Genomic DNA, 22,886 nt, shown 5'->3' on the forward strand with positions numbered 1-22,886 from the left:
ACATAATCAAAAAAGTCAACAGCTGATGTTACTCAACTAAGTTATCTTTACGTAAACCTTACCTTGCATAACTGGGATTTTGTTATCAATTAGCATATTGAGAATCTGGTTTTATCCTAAAAATCTTCTTTGACAACTACCAGAAATTTTGCAATAGTTTGGCTGGGACATCAGCTGCACATTCTGCTGAGGGACTTTTTTCTTGTGCGCTTCTTGCCTCTGCTTGTACCCATTCTTGTCTTAACTCTTTGGAGCAATGCTCATCTTAGTCTTTTCAAATCAATTCCTGGCCTACAGCTAAACTTTATGGTAATATGGATAACGAGAAAGAAAAACATTCTTGTTCAGATAATGGAAAGAGTGAGGTGTTTTTAATTCCCCCTCCACCCCAGCAAACGACACAGGCTATTCTTACTTGTACTTTGTTTTTGGCAGCCACGGTCAGCAATGAACTTGTGTAGCCTACAATTTAACCTCCGCTGCTCCTCCATCTGCCCTCTCAGGTCTCCTTTGTAGCCTCAGCCTTCATTGTAGAAAGCACCTTGATAATGGTAGTGTGTAACTTTGATAGTGTGCAATAGGCAATCTCAAAGTTTTGCTTGCGTTCCATCCTAAAATCTAAGTCTAGTTTAACTGCACCATGAAAAGAACATAACATGCATCTTCTTGACATCCTATTCTTGTGACATACAAGGAATTACACGTCAGCAAAGAGTTCACTCACTTTTCCATCCTTGGATGTCCCTGCAACTTGACCTGTTGCTATAGTGATCCTATCAGGATGGACAGCCAGGCTATAGAAAGAAAGAGAGGCCAAATTTAAAGCTATTTATTACCTATTTAATCTTTTACTTAAGCCTGTAATAAATAACCTTATTTTAGCCATAGAAGACACATATGATACATGTAAACATTTCAAAAACATAACCACAGAACTGACAAAAGAATTTTTATGCTTTGACTGAAAAAAATATTCCCTTGTGAATGTGGCAGTGATTTGCTTAAGCTCAAATTCTGCAAAACATGTATCAAACAAGCCCAGTCTAATTTCTGCTAGGATTCATCTCACCTAGATTCAAAATTATTTTAAATGAGTTTTCAATTTGTGCTACCTATTGAACTTCAGGTATCTCTAATTAGAGGTTGTAGAGACCTGGTCTGTACAGGCAATGCTGTCTAGCAACGGTCCTTCAGGGCAACCTCACGCATGTCTTCACTCTGCATTGAGCAGACACTCAGCAACTCTTACATGTGTATACTAACTTCTTTCTAGTATTTTTCAAAAGGTAAAAGGAAAAAAAAAGTCCTTTAGAAAGAATTTAGGATACAGAAATTAGAAATTCTGATTCTAAAATTAAAACTGAGATTTTAAAGACTATGACCAACTTTAAGGGAAAAAAAAGGCAACCTAAAATTTCTATTAAAGCCTGGAGTAGAGTCTCCTTTTGCTTTTTATCAGTGCAGCTGTTCTGCATGCAGTTCAAGAGTCAATGTGCCCTGCAAAATGAACTCTGGCAGTACGGTATTTAACTTTATAATGTAACAAGCTATCCTCTTTCTAATAAATCTGAAAGCTTTCAAATATCTAAAGAGTCAAAAATCTGAAAGAAAGAGCTGAGATGAAACAGATCCAAGTTAAAAAACTCCTTGTAAAACAAACAGATTATATAAGTAATTCAATTTTATTAAACGTGCTCACAATGCAACCAGATTTGATTATCAGGTCTCTTTTTGGCTTCAAGGGACAACAGGTGCTTCATAATGATTAAGCTAAAGAAGGAATGTCAGTGATATTGGTATTTCCTGCTAACTGGTCTCCTCTAAGCCTGAGCACAGCTATACCACTTCGAAGTCCAAGCTGGCATGCCTGCATGGAAGCAGACAAGCCAGGGTGCTCAGGATTAGTTTGCAGAGTATCTGCTATGATGTAGGTATGACTGAAAACTACCAGGAAGACTGCAGATGAGGTTAAAAGTGTTTCATTGGTTTTACTGAGCCTAAAGCATCTGAGTGTGGGACCCAAATGCAGAGAGCAATTCAACTTAAAAAGCGAAAGGTGTGGAGTCTAAAGAAGCAGCTAACGTCAAATCATCCTGTAAACAAAGTAATGAAAAATGGGTGGATCTATAGATTGGGTCAAATTTCTGCTTTTCTGTATTCTCAGTATAAATAGTATATGTACTGAAAATACATTTTGTCAAGTTACAATGAAGAGGAATTGTTAGCAACAGAGAAACAAGCAGTAACTTAGAGAACATCAATACAGCAATTGCATATAGACACATCCATGTGAGGCCGCACAGAACATATGGCAGCACAGACTTCAAGTAAACTCAGGCTCTGTTAGGGACTTATTTGTATATCCTTGGGTCTGTGTCATTACACCCCGACAGCAGTCACTCCATGTGCTGACTAGAAAGAGCTATAATAGGCATTTGTCATCCTTACCATGACATCTGATAGTGCAGTTGCACTCTAAAGCATAAAGACCCAAAGCATAAAGGACTTGGAAGTTAAATTTTCAGAACTATGTTAAAGAGGCAAAATATTACCTCCCAAGTACTTTCTTTTTATGAAGAAAAAAAGAACGTTATAAGGTGACTTACCACTTCACATCATCATTATGACCAGTGTAATGTCTCTGAAGTTGTTCTTCAACATTGAATAGCACAACTACAGATGCAATGAAATACACAGTTTCGCCCGTTGGAAGAAGATAGAGATTACTGCGACAGTCTCGACCCCTATATCCGTAGCTAGCATGATTGTCAAGTTGCATTAACATTATCCACCAATGATGAATATTAAAAATAAGGAAAACCAAAATGGATTCTCTGGCCCTCTGTATTTTCAAAAGTTAGCATCTCTTGGCTTGAGTATAGCTTTATCATTTGGCAGCCTTCAGAACTTTCTCCTTCACTGCAGTAAGAGTTGACTGAAAACCAACAGATCCTACAGAAAATACACAGTAAAGATGACAGGATTTGTGACATACTATTCCTTTAGTATCCTCTGGAATTTGCTAAATGCCAGACTAAGGCAATATTAATTTTGTCCCTAGTGTGTTTGCTATTTACACTGGTTGACTAATTAAAACTAAAATTCAGACCCGTTAAAAACACCAATAAAGTCTTTCAGTATATCTTCCTGCATTACATTAAGATTGATTGCATTACCCTTTGTGCAGGTTGATTGACTTCATTATTCTGGGCATTACCAGCCAGATGGATATGAAACCATAAAAGGGTTACATCATCCATTGCAATTTATTTTTGTAGTATTGAAAAGGCAGTGGCCCAGATTCTGATGCTGGTCACATCAACAGTAATCTAAAATTAATCCAATTAAATAACTGGAATTAATCAAGAAATAATCTAATTTAGACAGAATGTTAATTTAGCCAAATTATGCAGTTTTATTCTTCTGAAGAGCCATTAGGGACTACAACTATTTTGGCTTTCCTGTTTTATGGGAACAGAGAGTAACAGCATTAGCAAAATCTTGGCAAAACAGAAGAGTATTCTAATTCAGTCAATATGGAGAAACTGGCTATGATAAACATATGGAAAGGTACTGAAACCTCAATTATAGGACATTAAAAGATATCCATGCATTATTCTCTGTGGTCAATAATAACCCAGTCATACTCAAAAACTCACACTAACATGTATCCAAGAAGTAAAGATGATAGCTTTCTTACTTAAATTCCTGTCTTGCAAGTAATAACTTGCCTTTTTTAAAAGCATAAAACCAATAGAAAAAATGCTGCATATCTAGCCATCAAAATGTACACTCAAAAACACAGCTTCTAGACTCCCAAAACTAAATACTTCTGCCAAGCTTCCTTCAAGTTAAAGATATCAAAATCTGAAGACATGAAAACAACCAATATCTTCAACTGATAAGGCATTTATTACTGATCTAATTGAGGATGTCCCTGCTGGCTGCAGAGGGGGTTGGACTGGATGAGCTTCAGAGGTCCCTTCCAACCCAGACCATTCTATGATTTTGTGATTCTATGATTTGGAATCTCTCAGTGAAGGTTAGAGTTAACACTATAGATTGATGGACTGGACAATTTGCTTTTTTTGTTTAATTTTCTTTTCTCTATGAGGCCAGGTGCCACTATTAACTGAAGCCAGAACAGAATTTCTCCAGTTCAATGATATATAATCAAGTTACAATGAACTAGCAGTTAAAGTCTGCGTAGGGAATTGAACTTTCTTTAAAAGTGATGTAAAACCATCACACAGACTTTCACAAAGTACAAATCTCAGTGGAAAAATATAACTATTAAATGAGAAAGATTACATTCTTTAGGGGAAAAATCCCCTTTATGATTCTTCCTGTGGAGAACGTTGCTGCGTTCAACTCTTTGCGTGACTGCTGTTGTCAAACACTCCAGTTCATTCTATCACCTTTTTTAACTCAGATGTAAACTCCTGGGCTTGATTTCTCCCTCTCCTCGCTCTCTCCCACATGCAGATTCAGTGGCTTCAACTTGGATTTGGTGAGTAGACATTTTAGGGAATGTTATCTAGACCTTCTCTTTTAACTTGGCCTGCAGCTTTTGTTTCAAACTTCCTGCTTGCAGACCAACACTCCTACCATGAGGCTCCCAGTTTTTACCATCTCTGCTCCACCTCTCCCTCACACTTCATCACAAAGCATTTCTGCCTTTTATGTCTAGATATACCTGGCATGGTCTGAACCATCCTTGGCATATTCAGATATCTGGTAACATGACTGCAAAACACATTTATGGTTAACGTATGCCCTGAAATCTACACACGTTAGATTTTCTTCCTCCTGTTTCTCGTTATAGTCTGTTTTGTCCTTTCCACTTGCCCATCTCACCTCTGATATCTTGCTATTCATTCCATTAAAAATACTTTCTAGCTGTAATCCCACATCCAAGCTGATTTGTCCACTACAAAGATGCTTTCTCCTATTTCAGTTTGTATTATCCTACAATGAAACAGCTCAGCTTCTCCCACTTAACTGGAATGAATGTCTGCAATATTGGTTAGTTCTCTGCTCTCTTCATCTTTCTCCTTAAATTATTTTATGCTCTTGCCCCCAGCTTTTCTCCTCATCATTATACTGTTTAAATGGCCATTATCTTCTCTCCTTTTTTTTTAATTGAAGTTTTTCATAGACCTAGCAATTGGTGTAACTTAAGTGTGAATATCATGATTGTGTTTAACTGCAAACTCTGAAAAAGCTCAGTATTTTTTGAAAAATATGCATTCTCTTCAGTAATTATTTAAGATTAGTTAGATAATTTTATTAATCCACACCTTTTCTATTCACAGACAATCTTTATATATAGGATTCTGATAGGTATAGAGACACACACCTGGAAGAATGCATGAACAGTCACACTAAAAATAATATTCCATCTGGCAAATATTCAGTCACTTAAGTAAGCTTAAGTGAGACACTAATGAGACTGAAATCATGACCTACTCAAATCATCACTTCTTCTAAGAGTCTGCAATATTATCTTCAGTTTCCACATACACACTGCTAATGACAGCCTGGTTTATTCTGTGGTTGGGATTTTTGTTGTTGCAAGCATCTTGACACTTTGTCCTGTATCGTGCCTAGGCTTCCTGAGCACTTTACAAGCATAAAAAGACATCTTCTAATTGTTACAATACTTGGTGAAAGCCTGTACAGCAAATAGAAAGTAAAATGCTGCAAGAAGTATTTATTACACTAATCTATGCAGGTTTGGGGTTTTGTTTTGTTTTGTTTTGTTTTTCCCACTAATTTTGTGGGATTTTTTGGGTTGTTTTTAATTCATATTTAGTCCTTTCTGTATATAATATCTATGCAGTTCTTAGTGGAATGGGGTAGAACCCACAGGCTCAGCTGCACTAGAAACAATAAAAATGGTTACTAAATCTGTCATTAATCTCTTGTGAATACAATGAGACTTTTGGAAACTGTGTGCATTCTGAAACCACATGCAGTTCTATTTATACAACTTTGAAAAAGACTATATGCACCCTTTCTTCTTTTTTACGAAGACAAAGCAATTTCCTATTTGCACTGCTTGGGACCAAAAGCCAGCCTTTTTCCTAAAATAGAAACCCTTATGAAGACTTCATCTCTCTAAAGACGGTGGATATTGCAAACAGATCTTGTTGTGTTTGTAATTTTATCTCAAATCATCTATTAGATATACTAAGATTACCCAAAAATGAAATGTAATTTCTGTTTTCAATAGAGTATCTTTTCTCATAGTTAGAAGCAAAATGTGGAAGTTTCTCTATGTAAAGAAACACTTGGATTTTTTCTTAAGTTAGAATTCTGTAATCATGTGCACTCATAGAAGTCAGTAGAAAACTCTGTTTGTTCCATATTTACAGTGCTGACACGGTTTAGGATCTGAATTCAAACAATATTTTATATACAATATCTCATTCATTTTATTGCTAAGCACCTATCCATTACTAAGCACTGTTCAATTCAGGGCTTATTCAAGCACTGAAGTTGGTGATAGCATCCTCTAAAGGACAATGGTGCACATTTAAAAAAAAAAGTAGTTTAAAATTATAAATTACTGCTGGGAATCAGCAGAAAAATCTGAGCTTATTTCATGCACTCTATAATTAATAATCACAGCTCACTACATTCTTACAATATGGCTAGTTTAATCTTTAGCTAATTAGCAAGTTTCAGACTTAACCTTCAGGCAACATTTAAGCAAAATCTTTAAACTGCTATCCATTAGTTCACATGATGCAGAACAGCAGCCTCCAGAAATTAACACCTATTTTTAATGGAATGTCACTATAACAAAATTAACCTGATGATCTTAATTTTGATACACTTTAGATCAAACAATTCTTTAAAACAAATCATTAAGCAATGATTAATCTCCAGCACAGAAAGGATACACCCATTCCAGTTTAAGTCTCTTGGCTGGCAGCTCAACTTTTGCCTCCAAATTGTAAGATTCCACTTGTTCTTTGGGCATGTACATGGTAACAGGACGTCCACGGAGAAACATTTTAACGTATCCTTCCTCTATAAAAGGTCAGAAATGTTTCATGTTACATAAAATAAACCCAAAAACAAAACCAAAAACATTAGTGGAGAACTCCAGTGCTCCTCCATCCTTTCCCACTTAATAGTTTGGTGCATTACAATTAAGGAATGACATGCCATCTCAAAATTAGAAATTAAACATGTTTACATGTTTTTGGGTTTGTTTGCTTTGGGTTTGGTTTTTTTTCCCTAAATAATAATCACTAGGATTTTTTTTTCTAGACATACAAGGTCCCTTTTTCCTCTTAATATTTTGAGCAGCAGAATCACAATTAAGCAATGTCATGAAAAACTACAAAACTGAGAGAATTGAGATAAAAACTTTTTTTTTTGGTGAAAAATGTTACAATATTACATTTTTTAATATGCTTTTTAAACAAAGGGGAAAACATCAAAGATTACAATTAACGCAGAAGTGCCACTTAAAATTAATTTTATTTTTTAATCAATATTTACAGTTGAGCATCAGCACCTAAAGTATTTTCCAACACTCAATTGCATTCTTTGCATCTCAGTGTAAAGATAAGCTTTACACTTGATACAGTGTTAGAGATACATTCGAAATAAGGAACACAAACAATTAGTAAAAGCAATCATGCTGATGTACATGCAGAAAAGATGTGCCTTAAGAATTACTAAACATTGAAAAAGGAAATGACAACATTGACAGCACATTAAAAGAAAGGAGAATGACATACAGGAAAGAAGCTACAAAAACTGAACTGTCTGACAGAAGTAAACATTTCTAGAAGAAAGTACTAAAATTAATCTTTCCAACTGGTAAGAAATTCTGAGGGGGGAAGAGAAGCAGGGATTAATAACAGATCTGGAAGTACTGACTTGGGGACTTCATGGGGCTTATAAAACTAGGAGATCTGGGAAATGCCATGAAGGTCTGACTAGGACTTTTAGGAACTGGCAAGGCCAAAGTGGGTTTCCTGTGAACTTCTGATGAAGTTTGTCCAGATCCAGAACGTGCTGGCTCTTGCTGCTTCATCGGCAGATCAAGGAGTTCAGCCTTGTTCTCATGCGAATCAAGCAGTTTTGGAGTCAGTGACATCTGTAGAGTTACTAGACAGAATAATCATGGGCACAGAGGAAATGGAAGGGCAGAAGTAACAAAATCATGTAAATGAAAAAAAAATATACAATTTAGGACTGTTAAAATTATGCTATGAATTGTTAAGTATCATTACAACTAAATAAGTTTGTTTTTTGTTAATTTGAAAACTAAGGCTTTATTTTAATTGGAAATATGCATACTCTACCAAACTTGACTCAATTAATAAAAATCATTGATTTGAACAAATAATCATCACAGCTATGCTTTATTACCTAAAAATACATTTATTTTGTCTTTAGACAAATTCATTTGGGAAAAAATATCTATTTGATCTGTCACAGTAAAGTTACAGCAAGGGTTCTCTAGCTTCAGTTACAGAATTCATACGTACAGTGAAAACAACAGAAAAAAGAATGCTAAAAAGGAGCAATAAGAATGGTGAAATAATGGTGATGGATAGTTGGAGCTTAAGATGCCAGTTAAAATGCTGCAATATGGGAAAACTTAAAAAAAAAATAATCTTCTCCAATAGATCTGTATCAGAAAATAAATGATAGAGGATAGGGCATTAAATAGCAGAGCATTACAGCACTATATGTATGCGCATGCAGCATCTATTTAATGAGCTTGCAACACATGCCAATGCTACTGATACTGGTGCACTGGAAGTCAATAGGTTTTCAGCAGTGGCAACACCTGACTGAGAATCACCTGACTTATCAAAGGCTGAGAATGAATGAAAGTTTAATTTGCTGATCTGCTTTTCTCACCTGAAACTTAAAGGACACACAAAATACATGTCGATGGATGGCATTTAGCCATTTACAGTGGGAGTATCTAGTCACCCAAAATTCCTTTTTAGAGTAAATAGGAAGAAACATATATTTCTGGGCAAATTAACCACATGTTAAGGCAATTGTCCAAAAGCAAGCATAGTAAATTATACCAAGTAAACTATGCATTGTAAATAATTGCAAATATATATAGAATGCCTCTCTCTATGAACTATAAAAAGGAACTAAAGATGACTTGAGTCAGGCACAGAATAAATTAATACTGTGGATTTATTTCTAACTTTTGGTGATATTAATTCCATCTGTACTGATTTTCTTAGCAAGCCAAACACATTATCTACATAACCAATCTACATCCCTTTCCTTGCATTTTTTACTACTAATTTTTAAGACAGCAGAGTTCTAAATGCAAAGATATGGATGTAAGGACAGACAGTGATCAAACTACAAACAGAGACCAATGGTGAAACTTAAAGACAAATGTATCTTTTACATCTGTAAATTTGAAACTGTTGTTGAAAGTAACTGCAAAAAAATAGTAGTTACTGAACTGAAACAAGAAGGCATGTGAATGCTAGTAGGATCTGCAAAGGAGACCACTACTGATTGCACTCATAAAACTGTAATAATACACAAAGTTAGAGACTTTCTAAAAGACTTTGACTTGAGAACAAACATTCTTTGTGAAATTTTAGATTTGCTGCAAAGCTGAAAGATGCTGATTAGTGGGAAAACTGTTAGGATTTAGCTATTTCTAAAAAGCAAGACAAAAATCTGCGATTACATCACAGATATAAACATGCATCAAAATGTGCATATTTACACTACCATTTAGCTAAAGCTCTAGAAAACAATATGGTGTGTTTACCAAATGTAACTCTGCTTTACAACACTGAGCAAAAAGCACTGAGAAATTAGTTGGAGGCCTAGATCTCTTTACTTAACATTCAGAAAAATCTACAATCTACTCAGTAAGAGAAAGCAGGGGAAAACCAAGGCTTCTATAATCATGTTAGGCTAACAGCCAAACAGCCAATAAAAGGGTAAATTCTATATGAATTTTAGCCAAAGTGCAGAACACCATTTCAAACACAGTGAACATCAAGGTGTTGCCATATAGCTCTCTCAACATATTTTTTTCTAATTCAAACTCTTCTAAAAAAGTCCACAGGAATCTAAATTATAACCCCTTATTATTGAAGTGCACCAGAGGGTTATAATTCAGCACATTGTATAATAGATAGGACATTTTTGTTTCATTCAAAAGAACTGGTGAAGTTTTAATATTGCAAAATGTGCACAAGTTAGAAAACAGCTGTTTACACATCAAGCTTTTATCCCACCAGTACCATTTTGCTTCGAGAGCTATGAGGTTTTGGAAGTGAAGCCTACCTTTGCAGTGTGTCACACGGCGTTTCCCTTGTGATTACAGAGACAGAGACAGAAGGGCTGGATAAAGATGTGTTTGAATACAATAAACTCACTAAATACCTGCTCTACAGGCTGTCCGTTCGTATTCTGCTGGAGGCTAACCTGGCACTTGACAAAACACTGAGCTATACTCCATACCATATGTTGTGTAATTACAGTCTAAATCCTTTTCCTCCAGCTAGGGGCTCTGTTCAGTTTTTCTATCAACAAAACCCAAGCTTAAGCTCTATTATGCAACTATATGGTTAAAGTAAATAAAATATCTAGTATAACTGTCTTTAAAAAAATCATTAACTTCAGTAGAAATTTTGTCCAGGTAAGGAGAGTAAAAACAGTGCCACACCTGTTCAGTCACTGAGCTTTGTCTATGGGGAAATTGTCAGAATAAATATTATTCAGTATACTTCCACTTCCATGGTGCAAGAGAAGGAAAAATATTATGCAGGATCAGTATCTTCTCTGCAAATCAGAAGTTCTGTTTTTCTAAACCAACAGTTTTCACGAAAGGGACATGAACCATGATTGTATTGTCCCAAGAGACTTAAGTGCTTACTCAATTTTACATACTAAGATGCTCAAAATTATTACACTACCCTTGAAGTATGGCTTAAGAGCTTTGTTGGATGCTGATCAATCAGCACTGCAAATAGAAGCTTTTCTACTTTTTCAGCCTAATGCGTGATTACCAGCATGAAACCATATACAAAAGCAATATGATATATGAGATACATGAACAGGGTTTTATTCCTTCCTTATTTTGTTAAAAGAAAGCTTTTGTTTTAGTTGTCCTTGGTTTTTCAGAACAAAAAACATAGTTATATATACTATTCAGATTAATATCTTCATTGAGATCAAATTTTCTGTCTAACAACATGGACAGACTCTGCTTTCACTTATACCTACTATTTTAATTTCAGATTTAATACATAAGTTGGGGAGGGGAAAAAAGTTATTTTCAGACTTCCAAAACCATAGTAACAAAACACCATTTTATTTTCAATTTTATTATAAAATGCATTGGGACAGATGTGACATTCTTTAACAGTAGTCAAGGGCTCCCTTTTATGCATAAATTAACATGACAACATCATAGTTGGAGCTTGGCATATACTTTAATTAACAAAAGCTTGATACTTCTTAGAAATGGAAGACATGTTTGGTGTAAGAAGACACAGCCTTTTTCTCCTTACAAAGAATCCTAACTGTAAAATTAAGCCACTGAGACAATAAAACCTAAAGCAAACTGATCAGCTTTTAAAAAAAGGTATTTTGCCATCAGCAGCCTTTATCATATTTAGATTCCCAATACCTGTTTCTGGGCATCCACGTTTAACAACCAAAAAAAAACAAAACAAAAAAATCTATTATCTTGTCACAGTTATTTGCTTTAAAATGTTAAATTCTTAACATTTCCTACCTGCACTGAACATTGGTTCCTTGGGTTTGCTGTGAAAACAATACAGAAATTTCTGTTTTAAAATGCATGCACTCACAGTCTGCACATATAAAGATATAAATATAAAATTAAGGATATAAATACTTTTTTTTTTCATGTAAATAAGTTTTTAAATTCCATTATTCACAAGGTAAATCTCCAGACACAGTTAAAATCAGTATACATTGTGGCTCTTTGAAGGCAGATGTTAAAACTTTCACATTCAGTTCTCCTTACCTTCTCAGAACTATAGACTTTCTTTTGCTAGCTAACAAATTCTCCTCTTCTGCAAAGTAAGGTATGGAACTGCCCAACTGTTTCTGTGTTACTTGGTAAAACCAATAAAGTACATATCCATTGAGATTAAAATCTCTTTCCCATTGCATTGCTGCCTGGGAGATAACCTTAAATTGTTTTTCCCTTTTTGTCTTGAGAAAATATTTAGCGAAACTTAAGAGGAAAATACATGAAGGATGTAGAAAAGAAGAGGCAACAAAGCTGAGGAGCTCTCTGGATAGTACTTCTGTGACCAGAAACAAACAATATTTATCAAGAAATGCTAGTCACTTGGGTTTTTTTGCCCTTTTCCTCTATATAATCTGACTTGAGGGTGTTGCTTTTGATGAAACATGAAAGTGACATAAAGTTATCTTATGTGTTTTTTTTTTCTCCCAGTTTAATTTTGTTTCTATCCTGTAAAACTTTTGAAATATTAAACTGCTGTTGCACACTTCTTACAGTGATCCCAAAAGCGTTGGAAGCCCTGTCACTATGATGGAGAAATGCTGAAGCATAAAGTATCCCTAAAACTGCAATGCCATCTCCATTGCTAGACTGCAGTTGGCAGATAAAGAGAAACAAAAAAACAAACATTTTTTTCCCTAAGCATAAAAGCTTCTTTCTCACTACAATAAAGGTTGTAGAGAGATAATATTATGGCATTTTTCCTCCTGTCAAGCTTTGGCAGTTATATTAAGAATATTACATCTACTTAATGATACAAAACAAAAGAATTCTACTGATCCTAACCCAATTGGTTTAGCAGCTCTTCATAATATCAGCTTTGAATCAAAATTCATGTTTCAAGCAGGCACGCACAGCCAACCTCATCTATATCAATAGTGTGAAGTGTTGGCACTGTTAGCACCAAGATTAATATTTTCTCTTATGAATGAAGATATTTTTAGAAAATAAAAACTTTAATGGATGGAGCACTACTCAGAAATGGTGCCACATTAGAGACAAAAGAGTCTAGCTCAGAACAGACCATGCTGACTTATTCAAGCTAATGTGAAAGGCTGATTCATGACAGTAATAAAGCAAATCATGTGTACTTTCCAATTATACAAGCCCTTAGCACACAAGAGCTTGGAGCTCTGACTACTCTTTCTTTTTCATAACTTTGAATCACTTCCTACTTAACTAACCCTTAGGAAGACTTACCCTTAATTCATAGCCATAGGAGCTAGGACACCCCATAGCAGCACAGGAGATTACGGTCATCTCCTTATGCTTAAAGCTTCTTAAAGCTTTCTATAGCATTGTTTTTGCATAACAGTCTACAACTCTATATACTTTGAAAATAATTTCACAATTCACTTTTTAGATTCCTGACATGCATTCAGCTTTAGGCTTTGTATACAGACCAGACACAGAACCATAGAATACCTCAGTTTGGAAGGGACCCATAAGGATCAATGATACAAAGAATAAGACTGTGAGTAGTTATGTGACATCCTCTTCCTCACTGTTTCCCACATACAGTTAGCTTTAGGAGGACAGACTTAGCCCTCAGCATACAGAATCATGCTCATTTTCCTTCCAGTCTCACAAAACTTGCTTTATATTTTGCACAGTGGCCCAGCTTCAACAGGAAGCATGAGGCAAGTCTTTAGCTAGCCTCTTCCACAGGATAAGGACACTCCCCAAGGAGGTGAAAGCTGTGGTGCTAAAGACCCTCAGGCTGCAAGTGACACAAGTTAGACAAAACTCTCTAACCATACAATGATTGTTCTCATAGTGGCATCAACATCATTAGCTCCAGCTAAGATAATCTAAGGCATGCTCTATTAGTTCCTTAGGATACCCTGCACACTTGTGTGCTGGAGTCCTGGATACCCTGAGTCAAAGCAAGTAATTCCTGATCAATGCTGTTACTCAGCCCTTTGTGGCCCAGTAACTGCAGAATGACATAGCCACCGGGTTTCTCTTAGAATGGTATGAACAGACGACAAGTATCTCTCAAGTACAACGATCAGCTTTAGAGCAGAAACAGTTTTGCAGATAACCATTAATTATGTCAGAATGTTTTTATTTCTCAGGTGTTTTGGAATCCGTTTTTCAAGTATAACTCTCTACAACAGGGTATACCTTTATCTAGCTGTTAGAAGTCACAATCTAATTAACAGTTTCACCTTATTGCTTTAGTAGCTGTAACATACAACTGATTTCAGATAGTTATCACCTTACTTAGGTAGCAGGAACTCAGAGATACCTTCAAAAATCAGACTTTGAAAACTACCGTATTTAGATTAAGAAAGTTGTATCTTCTACTGCACAACACACACAGAATTGAACTTTGAGGGACCTGATCTAATGAATTTTTTTATACACAATAAAACACACAGAGAAAGGACACTGCAGGATCATCATAACTTTGTTAAAACTTTTTTTCCAAAAATCACAGTAGATTACTGCAATAAATTGGAAAAGCACTGACATGCACCACTAGTAGGTGAACTATTCCTGATCATATTCCTTAAACAAGTCTACTGAGATTCATTTCATTATCTGTTGCTTATCATTACTTTATGAAAACATTTAAGGAAAAATCCCATCTCCTAAGATAAAGTCAAATCTCTGTAAGGACCAGAAAGTCCTGTCCTGCAGAGTTCTACCAGGTTATAAAAACCTCATTCACATGTATAGATGCACGATTCTGAGAAGACTGTAGGGTGGCTAAATGTGTAGCTTGTGTAAGTATTGTATCTCCTTGGTTTTATAACCTTTTGTCTGATGGCATTCTTAATTTTCTCATTATTCCCATAATTTTATAAGCCTTTACAAGTTTCATAAACTTTGCACACTTGCTGTCCTCCATAGCTGAAAATGTTAAGTCAGAAAATGAACTATTAATGAAGTAATAACCTATAATTATGTGATTATCCATTAGTCCACAGCAACCTCAATCACCCCTTATATCAAGTGTGGACACCAACAAGAGGAAAAGGAGGGGACATATTATGCCACACCATGGGCTCTTAAGCAGCCCAGTGGCAGAGCAAATAACTCAGATTATTATGGGATCTTCATTACCATTGTTTTTCTATGGTCAGATCATCTGTGAGACAATGAAACTGTACCAACACCATACAAAACTAGACTAGGACAATCAGGTAAACCAGGCAAAACTAAAATCTGTCTAAGAAATACAGGAAAGAACCCATTGGTCAATACTGACAACAGTGACACTTGTTAATGAATCAGCTATTACTCAAGGTCATCCTAAGTCTGAAACCCTTGGACATGACATTCTCCTTTCTTTGGACTGCCAGCAGCACAGAGAAGCACCACTAGAGATACAGAGACAAGCATGACTTTATTCCACTTCTTTGGATAGCACTTGCTTGTAAGCTTCTCCCTCTATTTCTCTTTATTCTGTCTCTCAGATCAAGCCAACTATTGTGCAGAGACAGGCTGGAAATTAATCTGCATATGAAAGATGACAAATGATTGCTTTCCACCCTTTTTCCTGTTGTTATTTTCTTCTTCTTTCCTTCACTTATTGAACTTCCTTTACTTCAACCTGTGAATATCCTTACTTTTATTCTTCCTATTTTCTTCCTCTATCTCACCAAGCAAGAGCAGATGAGTGTGGTGCTCATCTGCTAGCTGGGGTCAGTGCACCACAACCAGGAACCTGAAGAAGCATGCCTCAAGAACTCGAAGACCAAGGGAAACCACTAAGACAATGGAAAATGCATGTTTAATAACAACAAACTATTTATGGCAACTCAATGTTTTCAAGTTGTTTGTGGTTTGGAAGTAAGGCAAATAAATTTCATCTAAATTCAAAAAGCTGTTTTATTTGAAAACATTTTAACATATTTTTGTCTAACTGTTGGAGATTCATTTATTTTAAAAAGCTCCCCAAGTTTGCTGAACTACAGAAATTAACTTCACAGAAGAAATTAATTTGATTATTAGGACAGTAGGCGGAGAAAAAAGATAGATATTTAGATGACATTGATGACATTACCTTTCACTATTCTTTTTACCACTGGATGAACTGCTGGTGGATCCAGTACGGTTGCGGCTCCCTTTGGAATCTCCATAGCTTTCCCTTCGACCACCTGGGGACACACGCTCAGCTGAACTGGTTCTCTTAATGGTGCTGATAAAAGAAGGAGCAAGTTTTACAGTGGCAGGCATAAAAGCACCTATCTCTACAAATATTTCTGAAAACTGCATCAACCAGAATGCTGGCCCTAAAGATAAATATAACTTAGACTTCACTCACAACTTGAGCTGTTAAACAGCCTACATAAGAGTTTTATTGAGTACTTACTGCAACAGAGACAAATAAACTTTGTCCATAATCACAAAGTAGAAGATGCAATATCACTTTTCTAGGTTACATTTCAAATCTTTGCCAATCCACACTTTTGGACTTTTGGATTCTCTTAAATAAGTGAAAGATTTAAAGAGAAAGCATATTACCTGATACCTCCAGTCAGACTACAGAGAATGCCAAAAGTAGGTCAATATTTGAGTATCAGCAATCTAACTTTGCACCTCCATTCCCCAGTTATTCTGGGGATCAAAGATATGTTTAGCATACCCCAAAGTGCAATTAATGGTGAGCTAGCCTTCATTTTTTTTTTCATTAGCTTGTCAAAATGTTTGCTTCCTACTTACATGTATAAATAGATTACATTCTTCACATCTCCTGACATGGGGTTTCTCAAAGGTTTAAAGTTTGCCTTACTGTCTCATTCTTCCAACATCTTTCCTGCTAAGATAGCTACCAGGGAGCGTTTATATGTCTTTAAGGCACCCTTTAGATATCCAGCTCTTTTTAATAGGAAAATGTGAGCCAAAACACAAGCAGTATCACTTAGTAAGCTGAGAGACACACTCAGAGTTTGCAACTAAAAGGAGACATATTGTGGTTATTTGTTAGTCCAAAGCACTTCTTCCAAAAGCAGTGCTTCATAGCAGAAGGAAATGTTAAGGGTGAGGTTGTGAGCTGAGTGATGCTTCTCACTTTGCTGCACACTCTGAGTTGTAAGCAGTGTCACCCAGACTGAGGCAGGAATCACCCACAAGACAGGAACTGAAGGACAGGACTAGGCATCAGGGTCTCTTTCCCCACACACACACCCCAGTCCTGTGCTGTTTTCTCCCCTCCAAAGAGCATAACAGAAAGATCCCCTTTAGCTATAACTAAACAGACACCTTTGGCAGCTCTATCACCCCAGAAGACATGAACATTAATAACTGCTTCCAAGCTCACATCTCTTTATCCAAGTCCTAACCACAAGTTCCCTTCCTTTGTTAAGACATAGGTTCCTTTTGTTCTTGTTCCTTGGAGACTCAGCCGCATTCCAGTCACCGCTTTTACCATCCCAAACCAGTGCCCCCCTGAGCTCTGTACATTTCCAGAGATGCTCTGCTTACCTTAAGGTTCATCTCAAGCATCCTTGAAGACTATTTCGAAACTTTCCCATCAGCCTTTAACAACTACCCCTACCCTGTGATCTCAGTCAGCTCCTCAGGCTCTCTCCCGCTTTGTGCATGGATAAGAGAAGCATTGGACCAAAGGAAATGAGATAGACCTGTCTAGTCAAAAAATATCAGTCTATTGACTGTACATCCTCAATGACACACATAGAAAAAATACATATATATATTTCTACTCCCTTGTGTCTTTTTACTAGTGAGGAGAGGAATGTTTCAACACTTTAGCTGAGGCTCAGTTAGATGAATTAACTGGAGTCTTTCTGTAAAGCCACTGTCCTGAAAGGAAACACCTATCCAAGGAAAGCTCAGTAAAGCATAGGCATGTTAAGATGCACCTTAGGTAGCTTGACAAAAGACATTTTGGCACATGCAGTGGTAGGGCAGATGTTTAGTGCTGTTGTGTTTTGTTTTTTTTATTAAAACAAGCACAATTCAAATTATTAAAATGAAACTTTAAAAGTACTGTTGCAGTGGAGAGCTATGTAAGTGAATAACCAGAATGCAAAATTACACAGAGGCACAGAACAAAATGCTTTCATAGAAGGAGGGAAAAGGCAGTAAATATAATTTAATTTTGTCTTAATTTCAGAAATAACTATCCTAACTAGCCAAACATTATCCAAGTCATGTCAATGCCAAAGGCAGGAAAAAAACCTCTCCTAGTAAATTAAATTATATACTGTTATTATTTAACTGTTCTCCCTGCATCTTATATTATCCAATTTAATACTGCTTCAGTTAAAAAAAAATAAAGCCTTGATACTCAAAATAAAATAGCTTAATTAGCATGATCCCTTCCACTACCTTATATAAAGTACTTGCAAAAAAATCCTCTTTGTGTGATTTTGCAGGATCAAGCCTCTTTTTTTTTTCCCTCACATCTTTTCCTGGTTAAGGAAAAGAAACAGTATTATCAGCCTGCACTGAAATTAAATTAAGGAAATCACCAAACTATATTAATGTTAGGGGAAATAAAATGTTAAGTTACAGAAGCCATTTTAAACTAATTTTAATGTTGCTTGGGGTGTTATAGCTATCAACACTGGAAAGATGAAGTGGTGGATAAAAAACGAATGGGTGGGACTAAAGCTTAAAAGTGTAATGCTATCTTCTTTCTGAATAATAAATTCTCCTATCAGTATAAAAAATACTTTTGTCACATGAATAATTTCCTTTTTAACTCTTTTGGCTTATGTCCATTACTGCTTAAACTAATTAGCAATGCTATCTTTGGACAAATTTTACTTTAAGCTTCTAGAGACATCAACAAAAGCTTAGTGAGAAGTATTAGCAGGTGGCTGGAAAAGAGAATTATGACTTAATTATATTAGCTCAGTTTTAGCATATACACATTTTGGAAACCATAGAGTTAAATATTAGTGATTATATCCATGGCAGCAGTAGCTACCCTGTCATCTCAGGAGGAATTCAAAATAGAGGAAATATTTATTCAACTTACTGATTCATAAGAGTATAACTGAATTCCAGAATGTGGCTTCCATATTAGTGATACAAAAGGAGAGCATTTTCAATTCTTTAGAATGATAGTATTTGGTAACACAATTTTTAACTTAAGACAGCAATGCAGTATAATGAAACATCTCTATAATAAAAAATGATGTTAGGACAAGGTTATGCAAATATCATAACTGAAATTATTACTCTCTAAATTTTGCATGAGAAAGTTTTAAACATGTACTCCTGAAATTGTTTAAAATGGGCATAAAAACTACAGTTCTACTATATTCAAGCTTGTATTAAAACAGATACTTTTTATGTGTTGAATCAAAGCAGAAAGGAAAAATGACAGAGCTTCAACACTACAAAGCTATTAAGGATCCCTCACCTTAGAGCAGGCTTTTTCAGTTTGCATGCATTGAGAAGATTCACAGACCTGCTTAATCCAGATTGAGAGGTGCGTAAACAAAGCAGAATAAAAAGTGAATGCAACAGTAAAATGTGGAAACAAGACATTTAAAATAAGCTTACATTAAAAGACATAATTGCATGCTCTCAAGGTGTGAAGTCACATGCAAGATTAAACGACACACTGTCTATTGACTCAGATGTTTGATCATTTCAAACCATACATTTCAGAACAGCAATGTAGCTTTGAATGACAAAAATCTCAGCAATGCTCCAATACACTGACCCTTGGTAAAGCAACTCAAATTAAAAAAGAAATAAAATAAAAAGAAGAAAATCAAAGAGGCTTTCTGAAGAAACAAGACAGATGATCCAGCTAGAAGACAAAGACTATTAAAAAAGCAACAGTAAAGAGAAGAAAACAAATCCTCATGTATACATACATGTAACACTGCATAGCATGAATGTTTTGGGTGGTTGCGTTACTGAACTGTGGTGAGCAAATCTGCTTGGAGTTAAAAGCACTCAAATACTTTACCTTCTTTCCTTTTTTCACCCCCCCTTTTTTTTTTAATATAAGAGGTTTCTGAATAAAATAAATGTTCAAAATAGTGCACAGTGCTCTTAAGACAGTAACTGAAGACACTGATAACATTTTGAAACTTCCCTAGCACTCTTTCTGATCTTCATTTAAATCAATTAGAATAAATGAAAAAATAACATATGACTTGAATTTCATTATGCCTTTGAGCAAAACGCACTAAGAGCTTTAATTGTTAGAGATACAGCAAAGTGGCACAATAGTTTTGCTAGTCCACATTCAATGGAGAGGGATTTCATTTTAAACTTATATTCTGTTGATTTTTAAACATTTTCTTTGAGAGTCATGTGGTAATAGAAGACTTAATTGAAGGTTCGATACCGAGTTTGTGCATGTGCCGGTTACAAACTATCGCTGCCCCCAGAACAGAATGCAGAGCATTAATTCCAGGCTACTGAACAATTTCCCAGGGGCCATGTGTTTGGGGTTTAGAAGAACAGGAATTTATCATATTAAAGTATTTTATTCTCCCAACAAACAAAGCTCTTTATGTTTTCTTTGTTCCGGCTTCTTCCTTTTGATCTCCATTGTCAGAGTTTTGCACCATTGTCATACTTTTCAATCTGCTGGGGGAGAAAGAATGACTGATTGTCTCCTTTTGAAAGGCAAAGTATGTGCTAGCCTGCAGCCTGCAGCAGCATCCCTACTGGGAGAGGTACTGTCTGCATTTGCCTCCCTTACATACGTTTTTCCCCCCTTTTCCCCCTGAACTCTCAGAAACAAAGCTATCCTGGATGAGTCACAAACCCCTAGACTTTAATAGGGAAAACAAAACATTTCTACTGTGTGCTGGCCGAGTTCCAAAGACAAATTTAGTGTTAAACAGCGAACTTCAAGCCACAATACATGCAAAAGGGCAAATGCAGGGGGAAGGGAAGGTTTTGCACACAATGCACCAGATTTATCTTATTCTGAGTGAAAACTGCTAATAATTATTCTAATCCCAAAGTTCAGAATAAACATATGTCAGCATTCAGAAAACCTGGTACTCAAATACCTTATACACATGTACAGTATGAAAGCAGTAAATCCGTTAAAGTTAGTATGAAATCCTCTGAGTAAAGACTTTTTGTGGAAGTGACTTGGAAACACTTTACAAAGGCCAGCAATTCTTGACTATCTGTGCCAGATGATTATTCAGCCCATGGCAAAATCACTTCAGCTCAGTATTAGCTGGCTTGCAGCTGGCAGCTGCAAGGTATCCTATCACTAGTTCATAGGCACCTCCATCACCTGATTGCAGTAGCACCTCTTGGTGCCAGACCAGAATTTTTGGTTCCAGCACCACCAGGCCAGGCTTTCTATCTTGCATAGTATTACAAACCTATACTTCTATAATCCAATCAATGTATGTTTCGGATTTGTGCTTTTGTTCTATTCAGGTTATTCCACTCCTTCCTGAACTTGGATAATTGGGTATTGACTATACGAGATCTGAATGCTAAAGGGGGGTTTGATGCCCTCGATACTAATTGAAGTCAGAGTCAGTTGAGGTTACCCAACACTTTGCAGTATCTGGACCTAATTATCACATAAGGCCCTATAACAACCTACTGATACCCAGTGATACACGTTTTACATATGTAAAACTAATATGCATAGAGGTTAAATGATTTGCATAAGGTCATTGAGAGAATATGTGGCAGAACTCAAAAGCCTTCTAGTTCCTCCCTTTCAGCCTTGAGCCTTTTCTATTACCTCCAATTTTATATTCCTGACAGGAAAAGTAATTTCCATTTCAAATATTAAATGGGAAATCAGAAAATGTAGTGAACTCTGAACTGTATCTCCTTGGTAATCCAGCAAGGCAGATAAGCCATATACCAACCTGTGGGTTCAAATGACTTAACCAGCACATATAAATACAGCTATTGTATGAAATGGGATTGTGTCTGCAGACACGGCAGTGAGCACAGCTCTTTCTAAGCAGTGGAATGTGTGGATGCACAATTGGTCCCCACGGAGTTTATTTGCATGTCTTTATATAAATATGCATGACACTCTCTTTCAAAGGACAGACTGATGTCATTTCAATTGGCCATCATACACTTTCTTATCTAAATGGTGACAATATCAGAGAATGGGGGAACCAGAAGCTATTTGTTTGCAATCCCATTTTCATAATGCTGTTCAGTAAGACATTTGGGATGTTTGCCTCTCTTGTAACTACATTAACAGATTAAAAAAAATGAAGATGCTATCTGATGAGATTATTCTAGTAATCTCAGCAGATATTTGCAATTACCAAAAGCAGACCAAAGATTTAGATGACTCAGAAATAAAAAAATCCCCTTTTTTTAATTATCTTTTTTTCCACTTCTCTTTCCCCTTTCAAAATATTTTTTTTCATATTTTGAAAAAAAAATCAAAATTTTCAATGCTATGCTTATGTCATATAGGAAAATGATTAAAAGTATCCAAGCATATTTTAAAACATCTGCAAACTCTTAATACTAATTAGAGCTGCTACATCACATTACCATGTTTTGGACTAAAAGAATACCAAAGCAGGAGTAGTTTTGGAATCAGTTTAAATGAAAAGAGCACTATAAAAACATGACTGCTTAGAAGAAAACATAACTAAAAATTCACAATTGCACACCATCTATAAACTATTCAACACTAAGTGCAGCTTCTAACACAAACAAGTCCTACCCCTTAAAAAAAAAGGGAAGCTCTTTGATCTTGCTGATGTATTTCCATTACAGTTTTATGCATACACACATAGACTTCCTGAAGGCAAAAGGTTCCAGCATAAATACAAAGTCTGAACGAACTCATCTTAATGACTGCATAATGAATTAATTTACTTGACTATTTGCAAGAAAGCTATTTGGAACACTTAATACATCACATGCTAATGCTGAATACTTGGAGCACAATTTACTATAAAAA

The 22,886-nt window shown here is 35.8% G+C and overlaps 1 protein-coding gene across 6 annotated transcripts in view; it reads right to left on the reverse strand.

The window, feature by feature from the left end:
• Positions 1-22,886, reverse strand: part of EML1 (EMAP like 1) — a 143,241-nt gene that overhangs the window by 29,738 nt on the left and 90,617 nt on the right. For 5 of the 6 annotated variants that reach the window (XM_064176493.1, XM_064176405.1, XM_064176575.1 and 2 more), the window contains 6 exons: positions 19,371-19,418; positions 16,041-16,175; positions 11,765-11,793; positions 6,909-7,038; positions 2,607-2,756; positions 725-794 (listed from right to left, as the gene is read on the reverse strand). In XM_064176493.1, coding sequence (XP_064032563.1) covers positions 725-794; positions 2,607-2,756; positions 6,909-7,038; positions 11,765-11,793; positions 16,041-16,175; positions 19,371-19,418 — 562 coding nt within the window. The remainder of the gene's footprint in view (positions 1-724; positions 795-2,606; positions 2,757-6,908; positions 7,039-11,764; positions 11,794-16,040; positions 16,176-19,370; positions 19,419-22,886) is intronic. The other variant, XM_064176727.1, reaches the window with a different exon arrangement.

This window comes from Pogoniulus pusillus, chromosome 1, assembly GCF_015220805.1.
Source record: "Pogoniulus pusillus isolate bPogPus1 chromosome 1, bPogPus1.pri, whole genome shotgun sequence".
In the NCBI taxonomy this organism is placed as follows: Eukaryota; Metazoa; Chordata; class Aves; order Piciformes; family Lybiidae; genus Pogoniulus; species Pogoniulus pusillus.